At 42.3% G+C, this 21,371-nt stretch overlaps 1 protein-coding gene and 1 long non-coding RNA gene across 3 annotated transcripts in view; one reads left to right on the top strand and one right to left on the bottom strand.

The window, feature by feature from the left end:
* Positions 1–1,139: 1,139 nt before the first annotated feature.
* The window catches only part of RANGAP1 (Ran GTPase activating protein 1), a 21,055-nt gene continuing 823 nt past the window's right edge, over positions 1,140–21,371 (bottom strand). For both annotated transcript variants that reach the window (XM_042050787.1, XM_042050786.1), the window contains exons 2-17: positions 21,267–21,304; positions 19,546–19,684; positions 18,268–18,395; positions 17,293–17,352; positions 16,454–16,633; positions 15,502–15,636; positions 14,175–14,333; positions 13,886–13,999; positions 12,303–12,402; positions 11,508–11,592; positions 10,985–11,120; positions 10,406–10,519; positions 9,986–10,088; positions 8,191–8,279; positions 6,276–6,397; positions 1,140–1,968 (exon numbers count right to left, since the gene is read on the bottom strand). In XM_042050787.1, the coding sequence (XP_041906721.1) occupies positions 1,899–1,968; positions 6,276–6,397; positions 8,191–8,279; positions 9,986–10,088; positions 10,406–10,519; positions 10,985–11,120; positions 11,508–11,592; positions 12,303–12,402; positions 13,886–13,999; positions 14,175–14,333; positions 15,502–15,636; positions 16,454–16,633; positions 17,293–17,352; positions 18,268–18,395; positions 19,546–19,657 (1,707 nt within the window). In that variant the 5' untranslated portion in view covers positions 19,658–19,684; positions 21,267–21,304 and the 3' untranslated portion in view covers positions 1,140–1,898. The remainder of the gene's footprint in view (positions 1,969–6,275; positions 6,398–8,190; positions 8,280–9,985; positions 10,089–10,405; positions 10,520–10,984; positions 11,121–11,507; positions 11,593–12,302; positions 12,403–13,885; positions 14,000–14,174; positions 14,334–15,501; positions 15,637–16,453; positions 16,634–17,292; positions 17,353–18,267; positions 18,396–19,545; positions 19,685–21,266; positions 21,305–21,371) is intronic.
* Positions 2,209–7,131, top strand: LOC121675376. Its single transcript, XR_006020065.1, has 2 exons — positions 2,209–3,780; positions 6,962–7,131. It is a non-coding gene; the product is annotated as an uncharacterized LOC121675376 (long non-coding RNA).

Below are 21,371 nucleotides of genomic sequence, written 5' to 3' on the forward strand. Positions count from 1 at the left end.
ACAACATGATCCATGGGACCCACTGCAGATGGACTCCTGTAGAGGTTGACTCCATGGCTTGGCTCTGCATTGCATTCCTCTTCTTCATGACCCTTCTCCACAGCAGAGGGACACAAAGAGCAGCAAGAGACCAGGAAGCTTCAAGGAAAGCTACGCTAGGTTCAAGACTTACAGAAACTACTTTAAAAAGGTTTTTTGTGTGTTTTACCCTCGAGCTCACAGAAAAACTTAACAAGGACAGGATGAGGTGGAGAAGGCAGGGCTGAGACTGCAGTGATTGAAACACCTGTAGGTGCAGATAAAAATCAACCTTCAGTTGATTTTTACCAGTTTGGACACAGGGAAGTTCAGCTTCAGCCTGGGAAACTGGAATGCATTTTGCTCTTAGCCTTAGGGCAGCCTCTTTTTAAGGAGGGGACGCTGCTCTCACACAAAAGCCAGCACCACTTTGCCACCAGAATGATAAGACACACTGCTTTCTTGAGTCTGCTGGATCACAGCCACACCAAACTTCCCCCAGCCACCCCAGTTTCACCAGAACAGGCTCACATACTGGAGGAATTTAAGCAAAGGGTGTATCCAAGTAGATCTGGCACATATCACACACTATTTCATTCCAGTGTCTCAAGCCTTTTTTTCTGTCCATGCTGCTGCACACCATGTCAGTTCACACCAAGCTTTTCCTGCACCAAGGCCAAGCATGTGCCAGCTGTGGCCCACACTGCCTCTCACAACAAAGGGACAGCCAACTCCATCTCCTTGTCTTCTTCCCAGGACTATTTATCCTGCATGTCAATGGTAAGGGAGGATGAACAGTCTCCAACTGAAAACAGAGAAGGAAGGAACAACTCTGCGCTGCCTAAAGAGATGTGTTCATTCTCAGAGGCTTGGAAGAAGATGGAGCAGGACCAGCCTGTGATTTTGTGTGCTCAGGAGCAGTACATGCAGGTACCACAAACTCATATGGGCACATGGACAATCCTCCAGACAGCTTTAGTAGCATCTGCTGCTACTTGTTCAGTGGAAGAGAAAAGCACAGCCTTCTCTCTCCATATTCTTACACAGGCTTGGCTTTCAAACACATGAACAGCGCACACAGGCCTGGTGTTTGTTGTCAAAGGGAAGAGAAAGGGAACACATTCCACAGGAATTTCATGGATTGTATTAATTTCCAAACCGAGCTTATTTAATTAGGGTGAGAAGGAAAAGGGCAGGAAGAATGAACAACACAGGCAACAGCAAAAATTTTACAATAAAATATGCTTGCTCCCTTAAGCAGTGGCCACCAGGATCAGCGCCACTACACAAATATTCCAAGCCACAGCAGAAGGGGAAGAGTATATTAAAATAAAAATCAGCCACACACTGCCTTTGACAACAGACTTGAAAGAAGAACCAGAGGGGATCACACCTCACCCCTCTGACCCATGAGCAGCACCCCTGTGGCCCAGAGAAGCAGGGCAGCAGCAGCACAGCCTCCCTATGGCACAGTGCTAAATGCTATAAAGGCAGGAGTCAAAGTCCAATAAAATAAAATGCCCAAGTGGGTTGATCCAGATGAGAGCTCTTCTGGGCCCCGTGTTAGTCTTGGCACACCCTTGACAATGCAACCAAAATGGAGAACTCTTCAATTCATGCTGAGCTCACAGCAGTACGGACTTATTTTAGTGTAAGCACCTGCCCTACAGACCAGGGAATCACTTCAAGAGGAGTAGGAAGACAATTCAGCAGGATTTGTTCAAGTTTATGAAAGCAGAAGGAAGGACAGACTTCCTACAGGGAGAAAAAAAAAGGACAGTGTGTCTGTACGGCCTCTGGGATCCTCTCCCACTATGCAGCTCCAAGCTCTGCTGATGACAGTCCTATGAGGAAGGAAGGGCAGGCACATCTCCTGTCTCTTACAGCTGGTGGAGGGTCTGTAAGAGCATGTGGCGAGCAAATGAACAGGAGTCAAGAGCACGGTTTGGTCTGTGGAAAGAAGAGAGATAGTGTTTATTTGCTCAGTCAAAGGCAGACACAAAGCCATTCTTAAATTCTGCATTTTAAATCTATTTCCAATGCACTGGGCATGTATGCCCCAAAACCTACAAATTTTACCCTCAGTTATCTCTTCCAAAACCATTCCATCATTGCTGCCCAGATCACTGCTTCCCCTTCAGAGCTTGCTGTGGAAAACTCTTTCTCCTGTTGCTAAGTCCAAGTCAGGAACACAATTGCCAAGAATCAGAACTTTTATTTTCATAACTATAAACAATCTGCTGCTGACTTTTATGTCTGCAGCCCGGTGTCTCATTTTGGGTAGAATGATGGAGGTGGGGGTGGAAACCCCCTTCCCTCTCTTCTGGCAATGAGATTTTCCATAAAGTTTCACTGTTTAGAGCCCCAAAACACAGGAGATGACCTTTTGAGCACTTAAATCTTTTCTCACTGAGTCATCTGCTATCTATAATCTGATGGTGACTTTGGTCTTGGGACTTTTTAAGTCTTTTAAAAAGGCAACATAATCTCCTGTCCTCTCCTTCCCTGAGGTCAAGTAGCACCTGACAGGCTTTGCTGGGCCACCTTTCAGGGTGCCTTACAAACAGCCCACAGAACCTGCAGAACATGACCTGAAAGGGCCCAAGACAGAGGTTGCAAAAGGTAATCAGACTTACACAGAATAATCTTTTCCCTGAAAGTAAACAATGGGACTACACTCAAAGAAGGGTTAACGTGAGGCTAAATTTCTGTAACATTCCCATCGCCTCCCAGTAATGTATATTTCTGTTTCTGCAGGCTAATTGCTGGCTCAGCATCAGTGAAACTTCTACCAGTCTCTATCCATCCACTAGGGAACTTCCACCAAAGAATTTTAATCCAATGTTTTCTACTGTTCTGAGAATGCAAATCATTAATTTTACCTCTCTCCTACCGCACCACAGCAAAATAACCTTTAACAATGAACAACTGCGAAGCCTACTCAATTTGGGAAAGAAGGGTGAGCTGAAATAAAAAGTGGAATTATCTAGGAAGGAGCAAGGAGTTCACCTCCAGGTGTATAGCACAGGAACAAGAGCTGCAGAGGTCATTTGGTACAGCACTCCATGGCTGCTGCCGTTTAACAGAAGCACATCCTGGAGAAGACTTAACCCTTTTTATTCCCCCTGCCAAGAGTCATTCAATGCCTTGCACTGAACACACAGTGTCACAGAATTACAGCCTGGAGTTTATTTTCAACATAGCTGGGAGAGGTATTTCAGCCCTCATCTTTGGAAGACCCAGCCTTGTTTGCAATGAGGGGGCTGGTTCCATCCAGGCAGCTGCCCATTTTTGGAAATAGAGAACCTGGACTGCTGATGTTGATCACAGACAAGATCCCTCAGCCCCCTCTCCCAACACTAAACTCCACAGCAAATAAGGAGGATTTTATTGCTAGAGGAGGCCATCTGCCTGCCACTCTGTGCTACAGACTGTTCAAAGAGACCAGTGACGTGATGCAATTCAACAGCAAAGAGCAGCATAAAAAAACCCCAAAAAACCAACCAAACAAAACCCCCCATCACCTCCAGCAAGTCACAAGTGGGCAGGCAGACATCCATATATTTTCAGTATTTCCACCTAAAAAATTATGGAAAAGCACATGTGGATTCACAGCACCCTCTTGCGTCCAAAAAATTCAAATAAGGCTTGACAGCAAGCAGAGTAAGATGGATGCTGTTTACAATCTGTATCCGTAATTCTGTAATTACTATTGAATTGAGAACACTGCCTACAACAACAAATTGTCACAAAAGGAAGAAGGTAAGTGACTATTCCAGAAGCTCCTTGCAGTAAAAGGCAGCTGGCCTAGGCAGCTACAAGAACTTTACAGCTCTAAAAGCCCAAAAGAGCTAACTGCAAACCAAAAGGAGAAAACATAAATAGAAAATACCACAAAAATGCATACCAGTTTTCTGGTATGTGAAGGAACCATGGGTTTGACAGAGTGGATGTAGATTTGTTGCAGAAACAGAGGCCAGATGAGCTCTGACTATTACTAGGTAAAGGTTTAATTTTAGGATTGCAATTTTACTCCGGTTGAATTCCAAGAAGAGACAAGGGATAGTGGTTAATTGAGAAGCTGTGTGATGGTTTTGGCTGGGCTAGTTAATTTTCTTCACAGTGTTTTGGATTTGTGCTGGAAGCAGTGCTGATAACACAGGGATGTTTCAGTGACTGCTGAGCAGTGCTCACACAGCTGTTTGTCCTTAGGGAAAGCACTGTAAGAAATGCTTATGTTCATATAACAAAGACAGATTGCTTATATCTAGTGTGGCCTTCATTATGCAGCACAGGACAAAAGTTTCCCTATAAAATCACAGCTTGCAACATGTTTGTAAGGCAGAAAACTTCAGCTTGAAGAATTTCATAACACCAGGGACAGTGGAGGCTTGGCATTAGCACAGTACATACCACAGGAAGGCAGACAGGTCTGCCTTCCACTGAGAGAGGCTCTCACTGAGCTTCTGCAGAACCTATGAACAGTCTCATACTTTCACCAAGAGACTCTCCCCTCTTGTTCTTGTAGTGAACTGCTGGCTTTGGATTCAAAAGGTTCTTTCTTAATGAATTCATGAAGACCAAAATTTCACTCTTTGTCACATACAGCATCATCTACAGCTTAAAAGCACTTATTGGGAGAAGGCTACATGCACACATACAGGGAGAAGGGAGACAAGTATCTTTTCTGAACAAAATTTGTTAGGATGCTTAGAGTTAAGAGGCTCCTCTGGGCACTGCTTGACATAAACAATTAGGACAGTCAAATGCCCTGAACCAAAATCCTTCTTCTGTATTCTCAGCTTCCAGCAATTTAAATTCCATTTTGAGGGCTGGGGCTTGATCAACAAGCAAGAGCAAGGTAGCAGTGTAGGAAACAGCAGAAATTCAGTGATGTGTCTGGGTAACTTCAGAAGGCAAGTCCTGGTACTTCTTGCTTAAACCTATAATGATTGAGTTGGAGGTGTATTTGTTCAGTTGGTAAAGCATATGGTCACTGGCTTGTAACTGCCTTAACCTGATCAGCACAAAGAAAGGACACAGCAGGCAAAGTGCTGCACAAGAAGGGCCTCCAGGTAGCATTTGCACATGTGTAAACAAGATACTTCATTTTCCAAAGCTGACCTTAGCATGGTTGGTGTTTATGGACACAAACCACTGTTACATATCAGCTTTGACAGCTTCAGCCACACCAATGCTTGGAAAAATTCTTTTCCCCTATCATAACTGGCCAGCTTCCAAGCCCAGTGAAACCAAGACAGACTACCAATATTTGACTGCATTCCTACTTTGTTTCATACTGACCACAACTATCTCATGCCTCCACCTTTCACCAGGAAGGGATCCTAAGCAGCTGCATATAACCCATATACCGTGAAATTGAGAAGGCTTAAGCTTCACTCTGCAACCTGCTAAAAAGCTGCTCTCACCCTACACAGCACATGGTCCATGCTGAGCCAGCCACCAAGCTCCAAACTGATTTCAGGATTCTGTTGCTTCGCCTAAAGTGACATTTTTGGACTGTTTCTCCTCTGACTGTTGAACAGTAGCATGCAATCCTATCGCAAATCTATTTGGTGGGGTCTTTTCCCCTAAATCTCATCAATGCTGAAGTTGACACTGATTTAATTCAGGAGAGATATGGTTTCCATAGCCATTTAATACATTAAAAAAGCTAAAGCTGGTGGGTTGGTTCTATGCCTATAGTGGAAGTAACAACATTAAGTACAGGCAGCTTCTTCAGTACTTATGCTCCCAATTTAGTTCTCAGAAAAATCACTACCTTGGTTGCTGTCACAGTAGGAAGTTCCATTTAAAAACAAATTCAGTCTTTGTGTTTTGCAGTTTCATCTGCTGGTGTTCAGTGTCTCACAGCATGACAACACTGGTAGAGCCCTGCTGACCCTCTTAACTCTGAAGGATGACTTGGAGGGCATAGTTAGACCCGTGTACCCAGCAGGTTTCCTTAAGCTCAAAACAGCTCTTCTGTGAGAGGCATTAGCAGTCTCTGCTTCAGAGCCACTTCCTTGCAAAGCCAACTTCCCACTTTTCCTTCTTTAGGATTAAGATTTTGTTTTTATCTCTGAACCTCACATACTGCAGTAAACAAGATAAAATAGAGACCCATTAAGATACTAATTCTCAATTTCAGACCAGGCATTTAGTGGGCTTTCACAACAGCTTACATGTAGTTATTAACCCTCAAACAGTTCCACAAGCTCCCACAGAGAAGACTGCATGGCAAATACAATACTCACTTTGTAACAAAAGCCGAGAGAACTGGGGCCAGGGATTTAGGGAAATAATCCTGCTGGACCATATGGTTCAAGGTCATAAGAATACCATAGAGGCTTGGAACAGTTTTGATCTTCTCTTCACTCTGAGAAATGGACAAGAAGTCAGACATCAGACAACTGGGATTTGATTTAACCCACTAATTCACAGACAATGAATTCTCTGCTGAATGTAGCAGAGAAAGCTGGTCACTAGATTAAGTACAAGACAAAGGTGGCCAATTCCATAGTCTCCCAGCACCAGCACCTGAAAAAACATATCAAGAACATTCTAGTACTTATCAACTGACAGCAGTAGTAATAGGGAAAGGGAAGTAGTGAACCTCCATGTGAAAGAGCCAAATCTTCTCAGATGCTCTGTGTCAAAGTATTCTCCTGAGGAATTTCACCAGACTTCAATCCATAAAGCATTCAGTTGCCTTAACAATTTTTTTGTATTATTCTGTAGCTCATTTTTATACCATCTCCAGCTCTTCATCAGGCTCCCTCCAGAACTTGATGCAGTGTTCCCAGGACTGGTCTCACAATTATGTACAAGATAAAGCCAATAGTCATCCCCTCGCTTATATGACACAAGTTATTCTTACTCCTAATGTGATACTACCCTACATATCCCAACTCTTACATTGCTCTCATTTATTTCTCCACAGGCATTTCAACAAAACCCCTCATTCTGCAGACAGGACGTAGACCTGTGTTCCTGCTGTATGACCTTGGAGTTCACAGTATTAATATCTGTTGCTCACATGCTTCCAGCTACATAGGACTGAAAATGGAATATGTACCTTCCCCACATGTAGGGGGCTGGTGATGAATTAGGCATATTGTCATCACAGATGACAATCAGCAGGCTGATCCTCCAGGGCATTATCATCAGTGCCACTTCCTGGCCTCAAAGAACTCTTCTGGAGCACAGGTGTGTGCTTTGTGCCTCATGCATATTGCTATTTTCCATATGGGCAAGAGGTAGGTGGCAGTCCTCAGAACAGGCATTCTGCCACCTTGGGTTCCATTGATCTTTCTGATAAATGGGAAGCTCAGTGTTGGTCCAGTATACAATGAACACAGAGAGAGGCAAAACTGATTTTTAGGAAATTAAGTCATATATGTGCATGTCAACAAGGGTCTGGAACCCAATCTGGGTATTACCAGAAAGACATTCATAAACCTATTTAATAGCAGGCTGCTATAACAGATTATGGCTTTTCTGTAGTTTAGAATTGTGTTAGTCCAAGTTTCCATTCTCAGCTTCCAGGTCCTGAGGCAGTGAAAAACACTAATCCTTGTAGCACACGCAGGCAAAGGTGTTTAAGTCTGCAGACAGAACCTCTCCACAGTCACCTCACTGAAAATAAAGCTACTAATTCTGTGCAAATCACAGGTTTCCTACTGACCCTCAATCTTCTCACAATAAGTTTATTACTTGTAACTAATAACACCAGCATTTGGCAAAGAGTCTCCAAAGCATGAAGTTGAATGCCACTGATCTGGCATGAGAAGCAGATAAACATTGTTGAGACATGCTCTCAAGAAATGCCCTAAAGGACACCATTAACTAATAATATTGACATGGCTTTTATGGACACCACAGTCCAGCAGCAGCACTATTGCCCTACCTGATCCTCCCTGCCTTCAGGGGAGGACAGAGAATGCAGAGCACATTAAGCAGGAGATGTACAAAAAGGTGACACATTCTTCATCCTAATGCAACCTCGCAATTTGCAGTTTCTGCTGGACCTGCAGACTTCCATTGTCCCTGGGCATCAGGCATGCACAGGCACCCAGCTGCTTCCATGGCAACATAATTACCCAAAATCCTGCCAGTCTGGTCTTCAACAGCCTAAACAGACCATGACTTAACTCTTTCCTGCTTCCTCACCTTAAGTAGCCCCATGTGGACCAAGAGGTTTGTGATGAATGCATCTGAATTAAATGTGGCAGAACTGAAGGCTTTTTTCATCAAGGCATCTAAAAAGAGATAAGCATATTATTTTTAGCAATACAGAAAAAGGACACCTATGGATTTTAAGATTAAGATGGACCATAGAGAAACTCAGCTGTTAAATGAGTTTTGTGACATTGTATCTGTTAAGACTTCATTTGTCTCTGTAGCTATAAGCTCTGAAACACTCAGACAAGTAAAACCCCTTAAGTATAAGGGAGAAAAAAACCAAATTCAAAAAAATCCAACAAAACACAAAGCTCACATGAGAATTCCCACACTGCCAAGCTTCAGATGCAGTACACCCCAGTCCTATGCACCACCAGATGCTCTGCCTGGTGCATTTGAGCATGCATGCTATGTGCATACATGCATATAAACACAGTTAGATGAACTAGAGCACCAAGAGGTAGAGCCTTGACTTCTTAAAGGCCAGCAACAACTCACCTTTCATTTGAAACCACAAGGAATGAGAGAACACAATGAGAAAGTTTGTTCAGCTGTTTTCTGGGCTCCCTCAAGACCAATACTGTGCCACAAACAATGGGCAAACCAGTGCTTTAACCTCTCATGTCTACAGGGTGGGCAAGGCAACCCACTTCTGACCTCTGACAATTCTGTTTTCTTAGAATGGGCAGAACTCTAACTAGAGTTGATGTAGAACAGTGCCAGACATTAACCAGGGCCCTCACTCTCAGCTGATGGCTACTTTTATGGAAGGAAAGTAATTGCCAGGTTCTACCTTCCTGAAGAAGCAGGAATAAAGATTAAGATATACACAAACACTTCAGACAACAGTAATATCCTTTGTTCCATTTTTTACTGGAGACAACCCATAACAGGCATGAGCCAAGGTACACTAGCTCAGTGAGGTGCCAACTGACTATTTTTCACTGACTGGACCCATAACCAGCTGCAGAGAACTATTGTGTTACTGTTTGTAAGACAACAGTTTCACCATGTCTGTGAATTCCAAACAAATTTCAAACTAGAGAAACACACAGTACACCACCTTAAATGGTCTTTAAAATAATTAATCCAGCTCTTTTGCACAATACTGATTGGTAGTTCATGTATGGGAGAAATGAACTCCTGGGGGATTCAAAAAAAGATGAAAGGCAGTGCTCAGATACCCAGGAATGTTTGGAAATTCCTATTTCCAAGCAAAAACATGAAGGGATATTATTAGTCCACACACTAATCAGACCTAACCCAAATTACTACTCCACAATATAGTGTGAGAAAAGGTCCCTTGTTTGAAGATTGGCTTCTGTATCTTGCCCCATGTTGGAAATCTCTGCTTCCTGAAGAAATTAAAGATGTTTCAGACTGATAAAGGGAGACATCAATTAGGAGGTCTCTTTACAGTCTTGTAACACTACACTAGGGAGGCTACTTCCTGCAAAACACTTTTTAAATAAACAGCCTTGGAAAGGTAACTGACCTTGAAATCCAGAACTACTGGCTATTGAGAGCCCAGCATCAAGGAGATGCAGTAAGGGCAGCAGTGGCTCACTACAACAGTCATTGCCCAGCTTTGGAAGCACAAACTATGCCAGGTTCAGAATGAATCTTCCACTCCACACAACAGCAGGGCACAGCTTGGCACTTTGTTATCCGCCAGGGACAAAAAGGCCCAATGGCCTGGCCCACAGGGGCCTTTTCCCACCTTGCAGTGGTGTCTATGGCACTGAACCAGGTGACACCAGAAAGTGAAGAAAGGCCCAGTCACCTGTTGTTTCATGTACTGCTGTTTTCACTGAGGCTTCATCTTTGAAGACTGAGGATATCCTTAGGAGAGTTGCAACTACTTTCTCTACATCAGATGTATCTGTCTGAAAGAGAAATAGATATCAGTTCACTGCTAGACAGCTACACAACATGGGTCTCTACTAGGGCTGTGGCAAGAATTACAGCCTTCAGCTGACTGACATCAGCTTTGCCTTGGCCATATGAGAAGGCACAAGCAACAAACAAAATTACTCTATGTAGAAGCTCTGATGCCAGTTTAAGCATTAACTGTGTCATCTATTTCCATAAGGTTCTTCGGGATCACTGGAGAAAAGATGCAAATCTAGGTCAAGTTATAACCTCTAGCAATTAAAGAACTTTGAGAGAAAAATCAAGCCCAGACAAGCACCAATGCACCTACCTGCTGAGCTATCAGCACCGAGCACTTTGGTCCTAGTCGCAGCAGCTTCTCTGGTGATGGGAAAGCAAGGAACGTGGCAACATCCACAGGAGGAGATGGCACTGGAGTTGAAGCCTGAAACAGGCAGAATCCATCTCAAGTTTATTCTTGGAAGTAAATAAATTGGTTCAGCAAAAACAGATGGGACAGGTCAGGGCACAGCTATACCAGGTCAGAATTTGTTCTGTTTGAAAACAGCCCGAGGCTGACCTAAGCCCAGAGTTGGAATGGCCAGGATATGGTAGCACAAGGGCATGCCACTGTGTGTACAAGGTCTCCACCACTTTCTGAACATGGAACACTTTGGCAACAACCACTACTCAGCCTTTCCCTCCATGCATGTGTACACCATGCACAGTTTACAACACACACTTTTCAACTAAACCATTTTATTTTCTGAATGTTATGTCCCTGTTACAATAGTGCCAGCCCATGCAGGAATGTGCCTGTCAGCATTTCAAGTTCAGACACCAGGATTTCATTTCCTCCTTTACGCTCCTCCATCTGATGAAACAAGAATCTATCTGGAAGTAAGCTTACCTGTGAATCAATTATCTTCTTAGGAGTCAATGACTCCTGTTCTTCTGCTCCTCTTTCTTCCAGCTGTTTCTGTTCTTCCTCCTCCTCATCTTCATCCTCCTCCTCATCTTCATCCTCCTCCTCCCCTTCATCATCACTAAGGTTTGAATGTTACACATTCCATTAATTACACACTTGGAATTCCTATACACTGGCACTCAAAACTTTTCAAGAACAAAAGAGCAGCCTCTCCTCAAAGTCCTACTGCAAGAAGCACATCTGACCTACAACACACCAAGAAGACACTCAATCATCAGTCACCCAGTTGAGAATAGCAAGAAAAGAGCAACAAAATCTAACTAATGCTAAGGTAAGTCCATCAATGAAAACCAGACAAGTTTAAGACATCCTTGGCTGTGCTCCACACTCAGATCAACATCTATCAGCAGTGAGAGAGTTCTTATTGTAAAATGAGATACATCAATAAGAGTGTTGATGAGAATTGTCAGAAAACTTCTGATTTAAACTCTGGCATCATGCCTACCTCAAAGATCCCAGCACTGATGCCATATTGAAGCCTTCAAGGATCTCATGGAGCTGCTCACATACCTCTTCTCCCAGACAGTTACCTAGGTTGATAGAGGAAAGGGAGCAGACTTGACAGATGCACACAAGATTGTTCTTGAGGACTTAGCTGTATATTCTTGTCTATCCCTTGTTTCTGAAATCAAACACTTATATGCCATTTCTGCACAACACCTTAGAGGCAGCAACACAAACCACACTTATCAGACAGAAGCAAACAGTTGTTAAACAAATTTCAGCAACATTATACAATGGTTGAAGATGAAAATGCCCTAATGTTTTAGTGTTTGAAAGACTTCCTGTTAACTTTCTAAATAGCTCTTGTTCTTAGTGATTCTAAAAGAAGTACACACAGCACAGAACCAGTGAAATGCAGTGACCCAACGTAAGAACAGCAAAAGCCAAAGTTCTCACACTCTTCTGCAGAGTTGCACACAAAGGTTTTTGTTTCCAAGTATGAAGAATCTGAGGTAACACTGAATAATTAGAGTTTTACTGAAAAAAGGTACAGTTATCAGCCTAATCTTTCCACCTTATGAGGTCTATCAAAAATGCTTAACAATTAACTGAGTTCATGGTTTAAGAAAACTTTAAAGATCTAGCCATTTCTTGTCCCAACATCATGCAAGTTCAGCTACTGTTTTTTATATGCTGACAATTGCAAGAATAGAATATGTGGTTCTGTCAACATTCTTCCTAGTGGTTTCTCATTGGAATCAAACCAGACATACTTTGATCTAGCAAACTTACATACCATTGAGATCCAACTTCTCCAGCTCTGTCTTATCTTCAACAGCTTCAGCAACAGTTAGAGCAGCATCTCGTTTGATCTCACAGAAAGACAAATTCAGTTCCTAAGAAGCAGAAGAACATTTTATCTGCAGAATTCCTATTAACATCTATCATATCCATAAATTTCATGTCCTCACAAGTGTTCTGGAAAGACTCATTTGAAGTGGCTCCCAGCAAAAAAAAAGTGTTATTAATTGAATATAAACCCTGACATACTCCTACCTCATATACTTAAAAGGGGAATTTTGAAACATACTGGTGTTAAGAGCAGCACTATTAAAGGTGGTAATTTTAAAATACCTACAGATCACTGCTCACCTAAAAGGCAGCAGACATTTCAGATTTGCAGTTAGCTGCCTGGAGATCTTCACTTATCAAGGGTCACAGGAGCACTCCAAAACTCACACTCCAGGTAAGTCTAACAGAGGAAGGGCAGCTACTATACTAAACAGATTGGACATTTCCTTTGACACCTCAGTTACAAGTTAAGGCCTTCAAAAAACAAGCCATGAGTGGTACTACTTCTGATAGACCCAGCCAACAAAGAAACCATGTGCACTAGTGAGAGTAAAGTTACTCAACAGCCAGACACCATCCCCCACCATTCCCCATTGTGCTCAATCAATCCCTTCCTGAAAAGGGATTGAATATTAACAGCAGAAGAGAAGCAGTCCTTGAACAGAATGAATCAGCTGCAATTGCTTCATGCTGCCCTCCCTTAACCATTTCTGCTCCAGAAGAAAGAATTTAACCTCTGGCTGTTCATCTCAATACCCCATTACTTAACTTTTCTTGGGAGATTCAGACAAGTTCCAGTAGAACCAGCAGAAGCCCAAGCAAGGGATCACACACCACAAAGAACCTACTTCTTTCTGTACCAGGTTCATACACATAATTAGATATTAATTTTTGTCTTTGACCGCAAGATTAGGAATCACATGTTCAGCATCTGTCTCAGGGCAGTTATGACTCATGGCAGGTGTTTCTAGAGATCCTAGTTTGCTTATGTTATTAATTTGACTTCAGTCTATCCAGAATGTTGTCAGATTCAAGTCCTGTGCAAATATTGATGTAGGAGGCTGTGGTATCACCAAAAAACTAAAAATACTTGGACCTTTGATTGATGTTCTAACAAAGAAAAAGCATTAACTGTATGAGCTATGAAATGTTGAAGAGACTACAAGCTGTTCGTGAAGTCCCCTTTGTGTCAGTCCCCACTCATGAAGCTCTGGGGAATTCTAATAGCAGGTACTTCCATTATTAGATTTCTTGAGTAGCACTTGCTGAGTTGAGCTAACAGCTGCAAAAACATCAAGCAAAGACTAAACAGATCATTGGTACACCTCCACATAGCACAGCCCTAGCTGGATGGTAGGATGCCATTGATCTACAGCACAGCTTGCTGCTTTTCAGTTGTGAGCACAGAACCGGCACAGAACTGAATCCTGTTTTAAAGTAATCAGCAGCAGTAGGAAAATGAACAAAAAAACATGAAATGGAAAATTTGGCATTTTTCAAAAGAGCTGGACAGCAAGCAGACAATACCTTTAATTTATGAAGCCCTTCTTTAACAGCATCAGCAATAGCAACAGCACCCTTCGAACGCACCAGGCAGTCCCCGAAGTTGATCACTTCAATCTGCCGAAGAGCCTTCAGGGTCTGCAGAGCAAGACAGCACAGAATTGAAAGTAGACATGCAAGTAAGTGAACATCCTATTACTTCTGTATTGTCATCTTTCCCATTGCAGCATGGCATGCAGCTCCACCAATCCAAAGGTGTTAATGCCAACTAGACTTGAGACAAAACTCAAAACAGCTGCTTAGAACAACTCACCTCTGCCATGGCCACAGCTCCTTTCTCTGTGAAGGTGTTGTCATTCAAGTTTATAACCTTAAGCAGTGGGTTGATAGCAAAGGCCTGTGCCAGTGCTGTTATGCCAGGATGGTTAATTCCATTCTGTGGCATATGGACCTCTTCTAGAGTCCCAATGATCTACAAAAGGATGCAGATAAAACAGCTTTTATTAAACATACTTCAGCTCAAGAGTATACTGCTCCATTCTTAGGACTTAAAATTGTTTTGAGTTTCAAAACTCTACCAGTTCTTCTACAGTGATTTACCAGCAATTCTATCACAAATCTAAGTGCAATAGCAGACACATGGCAAGTGTCGGATTAACACACAGCCCTGATTCAAAGAGACAAGTATCATTGTCCTATATGCCTACTCTAAATAACTTAAAACTAAGAGTTCCTCACCTGCAGTTCAACAGCACTAAAACAGACCACACAACATCACTTTAATTTTCTAATTAAAATCTACATTTTGCCCTGACCACAGAGGCAAGCATGTAAAAAAGTTAGTACAAATATTGTTTATGGACTAAACAGCATGTCACGATGATTAATCCCATTTTGGTAGTGCCATTCAATCTTGATTCTCCATGAATCACATTGTAACACAACTCCTAAGTATTTAAAAAGTCTTATTTTTGCCATGATTACTGATTAATCAAAACCACATCTAGGCAGTTCTTTATGAACTAAGTCAGCCTCCAACCTGCAATATCATTGTCAATAATGCCTGACAACATGCATTATAATTCAGAAGTCACTTCTAGCAGCAATTGAGGTAAGAAAAGGGAATTAAGGTGGTCCCAACCACAGTGAATTCTCTTCCTCCCACAAAAGTGCAAGTAGGTCAGTGACAGCTAGAGAAAGCCAGGCAACACTAAGCTCTTATCAGATGATCCTAGCAAAGACACTGGGCTGCTTTTGCCAGATGAATGAGCAAAGCGGCACTCAAGAGGACAAGATGGGATACCTTACCCCAGTGCCCATCAACAACCATTACCACAGAGAGAGGAAAAGGAACAGAACTATTAAATTACTCAGGAGATGACTATTTCTCCCTCAGGTAACTACTTTACACAGCTACTAGTTATGTGTTTGGAAATTTAGGTCACATAAACACTCAGTCACCAACTCTAATTCCACTTGTTGAAGACACCAGTTTCAGCAGCAAGAAACATCATGACTTTAGTGAACAGACCACCAGCTCCTGCCTCCAAGATGAGGCAAACTCTGTGTGCATCAACACTAGCACCGAATCATACCTTGCTCCAATTTGCTGTCAAAGCAGCTCTAGGTTTGATACTCACCCCGAAGGCTTCAGCCAGGGCAGTGGCACCATCATTCTCCAGACGATTTCTGCCAGCCACAAATATTTTTAAAGCAAGAGGCTTGCCCTGGGCACTTGATTTCCTGTGACAATCTTTCAGAGCAGCTGCCAGTATCTAAAGATAAAACAAGCAGATTATACTCCCCCAGATCATTCGACAGGAATCCTACTGTGTTTTGTAGGCCACTCAAGAAATACTTTGGGCATCACTGAAACGTACCTGTTTCTAGAATAGGGTATACAATAAAACTGTCTCTACCTGCAACACTTGCACATTGTGGTCTCAGGCAAGAATTGATAGTTTTGCAACACTAAAACACACAGAGCCATCAAGAACATTTTCATTCTAATCAGGCAAGCATATATGGGTAGGAAGTTGACCATGAGCTACCAATACACATTTGAAGCAAAGAAACTCTACTGGGCTGCCTTGGGAAAAAGCACTCACAGCAGGTCAGATCCTCCTCTACTTAGCCCTGTGAAATGCATCCAAGCACAGTGTCCAATACCAGGCTCCTACATGGATTTACTGGGGTGAGTCCAGCAAAGGGGGCCAAGGATGATTAAAGAACTGGAGAATTTTACTGACCCCTGAGATTATTAAGGCTGGGGAAGAAAAAGCTCTAGGGGAGATATTATCCATGTGTAAATATGGATAATATCTATCTGCCCAGAACAACAAGATGAGGGGCAAAGGTAGTATAAAGAAGGCAGAATCACAACACAAATGCACACAAGCCAGTGCAGAGAAAATAGCATTTTAACATAAACTCCCTTTATTACTGTGAGGGTTGTTAAACGCTGGGATAGACTATTCATAGAGCTTGTGAAGTCTCCATATTCAAAACCTGACTAGACAAAAGCCCAAAGAACCTGGTGTAGTTGCCTTGAGCAGGGGAGTTGGCAGTCACCAAAGATGAGACAACCCTTACCTTGCCACCACCAATGCCCATGCCACAGTTATTGAGCTTGAGTTCCTGCAGAGTGTAGCAGGCAGGGCTCTTCAGCAGAGCCTCAAAGCCACGCACACCGTCTGGCCCAAAGGCATTGTCACTCAGGTCCAACTCTACCAGCTGGGCTCCAGCAGTGATGAGTGCATCTCCCAAAGAGATCTGTAAGGAAACAGATGGCAGTGGGTGGGAGGGAATGGATTAACTTTTAGTGACAGCATCACTGCAGTGGCTAGGTGTGACAGTGATGCTGCAAAAAAATTTCCACTTTGAAGACATTCTGCAAAGCTGCATGGGGAAATAAAACTTTACTGCTAAATCCAGAGAGGAAGTTGTACAAATTAAGCTAAAGATAACCATAAAGCAGTTACCAAGACAGTATCCTATCCCTTTAGGTCAAATGCTTTCCAAAGTGAGTTTCCCCCTCCACACTGCTGAAAGAAATACTGTTTTCATCATGTTGAGCTTATGTTCTGGCTTCACAGGACTCAAGGAGACAGAGGTCTGTAATGGTCTTAGAAGACAAAGCCATGTGATTTATTTAGAAAGCTTAACTTTCATTCTATCTGTTGGGTCACGAAGATGTTTTTCCCAGTGAAAAGCTCCTTCACTAGCATGGACTTGTATTTATCACTTAATCGACTCCTCTCCACCTCATACAGGAAGAGCAAAAGAGAATCACTCACCTATTCTGAGACATTTCGTGTTAACAGCACAGAGAAGGATCAGCTCTGTACCAAAATACAAACTCCCACAAAAAGCATGACAGGTGAGAAAACAGGTTATATTAGTCAGAAGTCTCAGATCTCATTTTTACTTACCAAAGCAGGAGGGATCTCAGACCTTAGCCTCCCTGTGAACATGTCACTCCAATGACACCTCTAAAATAAGAAGCATACAGATAAAACCCACTAAAATATTTAGGTCAACACAGTTGTAATAAACATTTACACATACAAGCTGCTTTACATCACTGGGAACAGCTTAATGCTGTCTCCCTTCCCTTGGGTTGTCATTTGATTGTACTAAAGAGCTGCAAGAATCAGTGTTACAATCACTTTCATTTGCAAGGACAAAGTAACTGAAGTGCACACCATAAACATTATATATACAGAAGAATTCTTGGTTTTGTTCAAGCTGGATTTTTTTCTGCTGAGAAAATTACCACAGAAAAAAGCAACAGGAAACAGAAGAATACATTAGGAATGCTGATTTTACTAAGGTATGAAGCTCAACAATCTGAACTTACTTGAAAAGCCACACTTTGATGACTAATGTGTATCAATGTTTCATACCACTCTCCTTCAAGGGACAGTGCAGCATCTCTAGCAGTACAGCATCCCCTTAACGTCAGGCCAGAGCAACAGTAGGAAACACAGCTTGGGCAAAGATAAACCTCCTGTTGCATTTCCTCCATTATTTCCTAGCTACTCAGGCATTCACTGAAGACTCACTCTCCAGAAGATCTGACTCAGCTTTCCAGAGAACTTCATTTTGTTGCCATGGCTCTTGGCTTACAGATGCTGCCTTCAGTAGGGGCACTTCTTCACACAGCTTCCTAGCTTCAAGATTGGAAGCCTTCTAAACAGGAAGTTAGGAGTGCAGAAGGTGTTCCCATTATCCCAAAGTCTCCAGGTTATGCTGTATTTTCATAAGGTTGCTCCTCCTACTGGAAGAGCCACCAAGCAAGCTTTGGAGGTAACTCAAGGCAGGCTTCTGTAGGAAGAGCCTAGACAGGCCTTCAGTATTTCCACATTATTTCTTCCCCTTGACTACTCCCCACTTGAGAATCTCACCTTGAGCTCACTTTTCTTCTCCAAGGCTTTGGCAATAACCTTTGCTGCCTCCACACCCACTGTGTTGCCTTCCAGGCGCAAGGCTTCCAGGCCATCAAATTCCTCAATTTGCTTGATCACTTCTTCAGCTGCAAGAAGCAGATAATCTAGTTGGTCTTTCAAACACTGTCTTGGTTACCACAGTAACCCTCAGATCCAGTAATACTTGCTCAACCTCTAGCAAAAACAGCTGAACAACATTATGTGAAAACACCCTGAAACAGCAATGGGAACAGAGCTAAAGTGTCAGGTCACCAGAGAGAACATTCTTCATTCTCTACCCTTCCTTCTCATAATTTTCTCATTCTATTGTGATAGACATCCTCCTATTTGCAAAACTTAATTTCTTTACTTCCCAAATAAAATTCCTCTACCATTCAGCACATGGTTTGAAAGCTAGAGTACATGTCCCTACAGAAGTGCAAGGACTAAGTTAAAGGTTGATGGGAATTGGTGTCACATCAACAGGAAGTTCCAACTGACTGGCAAAAGTAATGTCTGTTTAGCAAACACATCGGGGCGGAACAATTTAACTCTACAGTAATCCTATGCAAGGCAAAGAAGCAAGCTGCAGTCTCTCCTGCCAATGGGCACTTGTTATTGTTCCCAAGCTCCAAGGCCCTTCTCCACAGTTCAGTGCCTTTGAACTACTAAGCCAATCCATAAAATGCTCCACCTTCAGCATCAGCAAAAAAAAAATAAGCACTACAGCAAATAGCCTCTTTGAAAAACATGCTGGTTTTCTTATCTTGGCAGAAACATTGATATAGGAATATATACATTTTCTCCAGATATTTACATTAGCAGCCACTGTAAGGCTTATTGTGAAACACACATACACCAAGACAGAAAGAAAGTGAGCTGTTGCAGCAGGCTAACATACCAGCCCATTCCTCTGCACACGTCTTGTTCCAAGAGCTGTGATGCACTTCTTCACTGCTTTTAAAAGGAGCACTGACTTCTAATGCCCAGTGACTGTGAAAATCACTTAGAACACCAAGAATACAACAACTGCAAACCAGGCACCCAAACCCCAGTTACAGCAACTGCAGCACTGCCAGGGCACCAGGTGAAAGCAGGGTACCTGAAGGGTAGGAAATGTTTCTATCAGAAGCAGCTGATGGACCCCTGCATCACAGATACATTACAACTTGTCCATGCAGGATCAGCAGAAGGTTTACCACAAGATTTTACAACTTCAGGGAGATGCTTCCCAAGCACAAAGGTATTTTCTCTTACCATCTTCAGCTGTGTTGAGTTTAAGGCTCTGGCCTTTGAAGCTCAACTGTCCACCACCCACTTTGGTTTTGGCAAGTGACTCCACAAGCTTAGTGATGTCTTCTGATGCCATTTTCCCGCTTCTTCCAAAAGTTGAGAGCTGTCAGTTAAAAGAAACTGTCATCATAAAAGCTTTCTAACTACAATACATAGTCTGTACAAATAACAATATTTATTTGAACACTAATGTGGTTTTTGTTACTCAGACATCTAATTGAGTTTTCAGTGTCATCAATACTTTCCCCAAAGCTCGATTAAGACAGCTAAGGTAGATTAATAATCCAAAGCCAAACAGTCAGATGGTGCTGATTCTTCCAACACTGGCAAGACTTGGGTTTTGATGGAGTTGTTATACTTCATAAATAAACAGTAGGTAAAACTATGGATTAAGGCCACATTAAGACATTACTCTTTATGCAAGACTAACAATTACAATGTAATATTCCTCTTGTCTCAAACCCCATCCTTTAATTATATATGCTGCATGCTTCCTGTGCTCTCCAAAGCAAGCTAGAATGAACACAGTTGCTTTTCCTTTCCAGTGATATCCCCAGTAGTGCTCTTGTCAGCACACTGTTCCAGAACCACCGAGTTGCTGAAAATGTTGTGTGTGCTGCATACAAAACTGCCTCAGCTTTCTGGGTGCTCTTTCCTTTCAGATGTTCCACCCAAATTCATCACACATTAAACAGGATGATCTTATACTCACAATGTATTAGTGAATACATTGTGAATACATTCATTAAATTAGTGAATATTTAGCCTTGAGGCACAAGTTTGAAGCTAGCCATGCCTGGTAGCATCTGCATAGCATTATTTAATGAATATTAATCACTGTGTGAAGGAACTGGCCTCCATCCATTCAGTAGGATAAACTGAGCACATTTCCTATCCCACTACCTCCACTGGGATAAAAGACTACACATAACTAATGCTTAGAAACCACACACTTAAGCAGACTTTAGATGTCAGAAGGGATGAAGTTTCATTCCTGCTACAGAAAACTGGTTCCTGTCCATTCTTGTCTGATTTAGAAGTGACCTCACACTCTCTCTTTGAGCTCAACAGCACTGGTTTTAAAATATCCCCTATACAGAAGCTGTATATACATGCTTTCCTCCTGATATCCATCTGTGAAGCCTCCAGCTTCCCCAGAGTATGGCTTCTCCTCAGGGGTCTTTAATTTTAATACTGCTTTCGGAAACAAGAGGGGAAAAATCTCCAAGGCTGAAGAACTTAATTTTTCTAGGATTACTATCCTCTCAGGTAGGTGCTGCCAGTACAAAGAAACCTACATAACTTACTCCACTCCTACCAGACCACACTGACACCAAACTTGCGGACACCCCCAGCCTCTGCCAATCCAACATTGAGAAGGAAGAAAAAAGAGGACATCCTCCAAACCATGACTTTACCAGACAGGAAGAGAAGTGAACATCTGAAGAGGTCAGTCTGTTCACCTAGTTCAATTAACAACTTTAGTTTTAAAAACCAGTTCCATTCTACTATGATCATCTTCTTTACAGATGTACTCATCCTCTTGGCTTCTCTTTCCCTTGAATCTCCTTTGTCATTCTTCACCTTACACACAGACTACCTCCTAATCTCAACATACAAATCCAGCATCACATCCTGAAGCATGTTTTATAGCACACGTCAGCCACACCCAACTGTCAACCTACCAGAGGTCTCTTCACTGTTAATTCTTCTGCAGAGAAAGCTTTGAAGAAAAAAAAAAAAGAAAAAAAAAAAGGAAAAAAAAAAGGGAAAAAAAAAAGGAAAAAAAA

Source organism: Corvus kubaryi, unplaced genomic scaffold (genome assembly GCF_017639235.1).
Source record: "Corvus kubaryi isolate FWS band 111438036 unplaced genomic scaffold, C.kubaryi_AGA036_p1.0 74, whole genome shotgun sequence".
Lineage (NCBI taxonomy): Eukaryota > Metazoa > Chordata > Aves > Passeriformes > Corvidae > Corvus > Corvus kubaryi.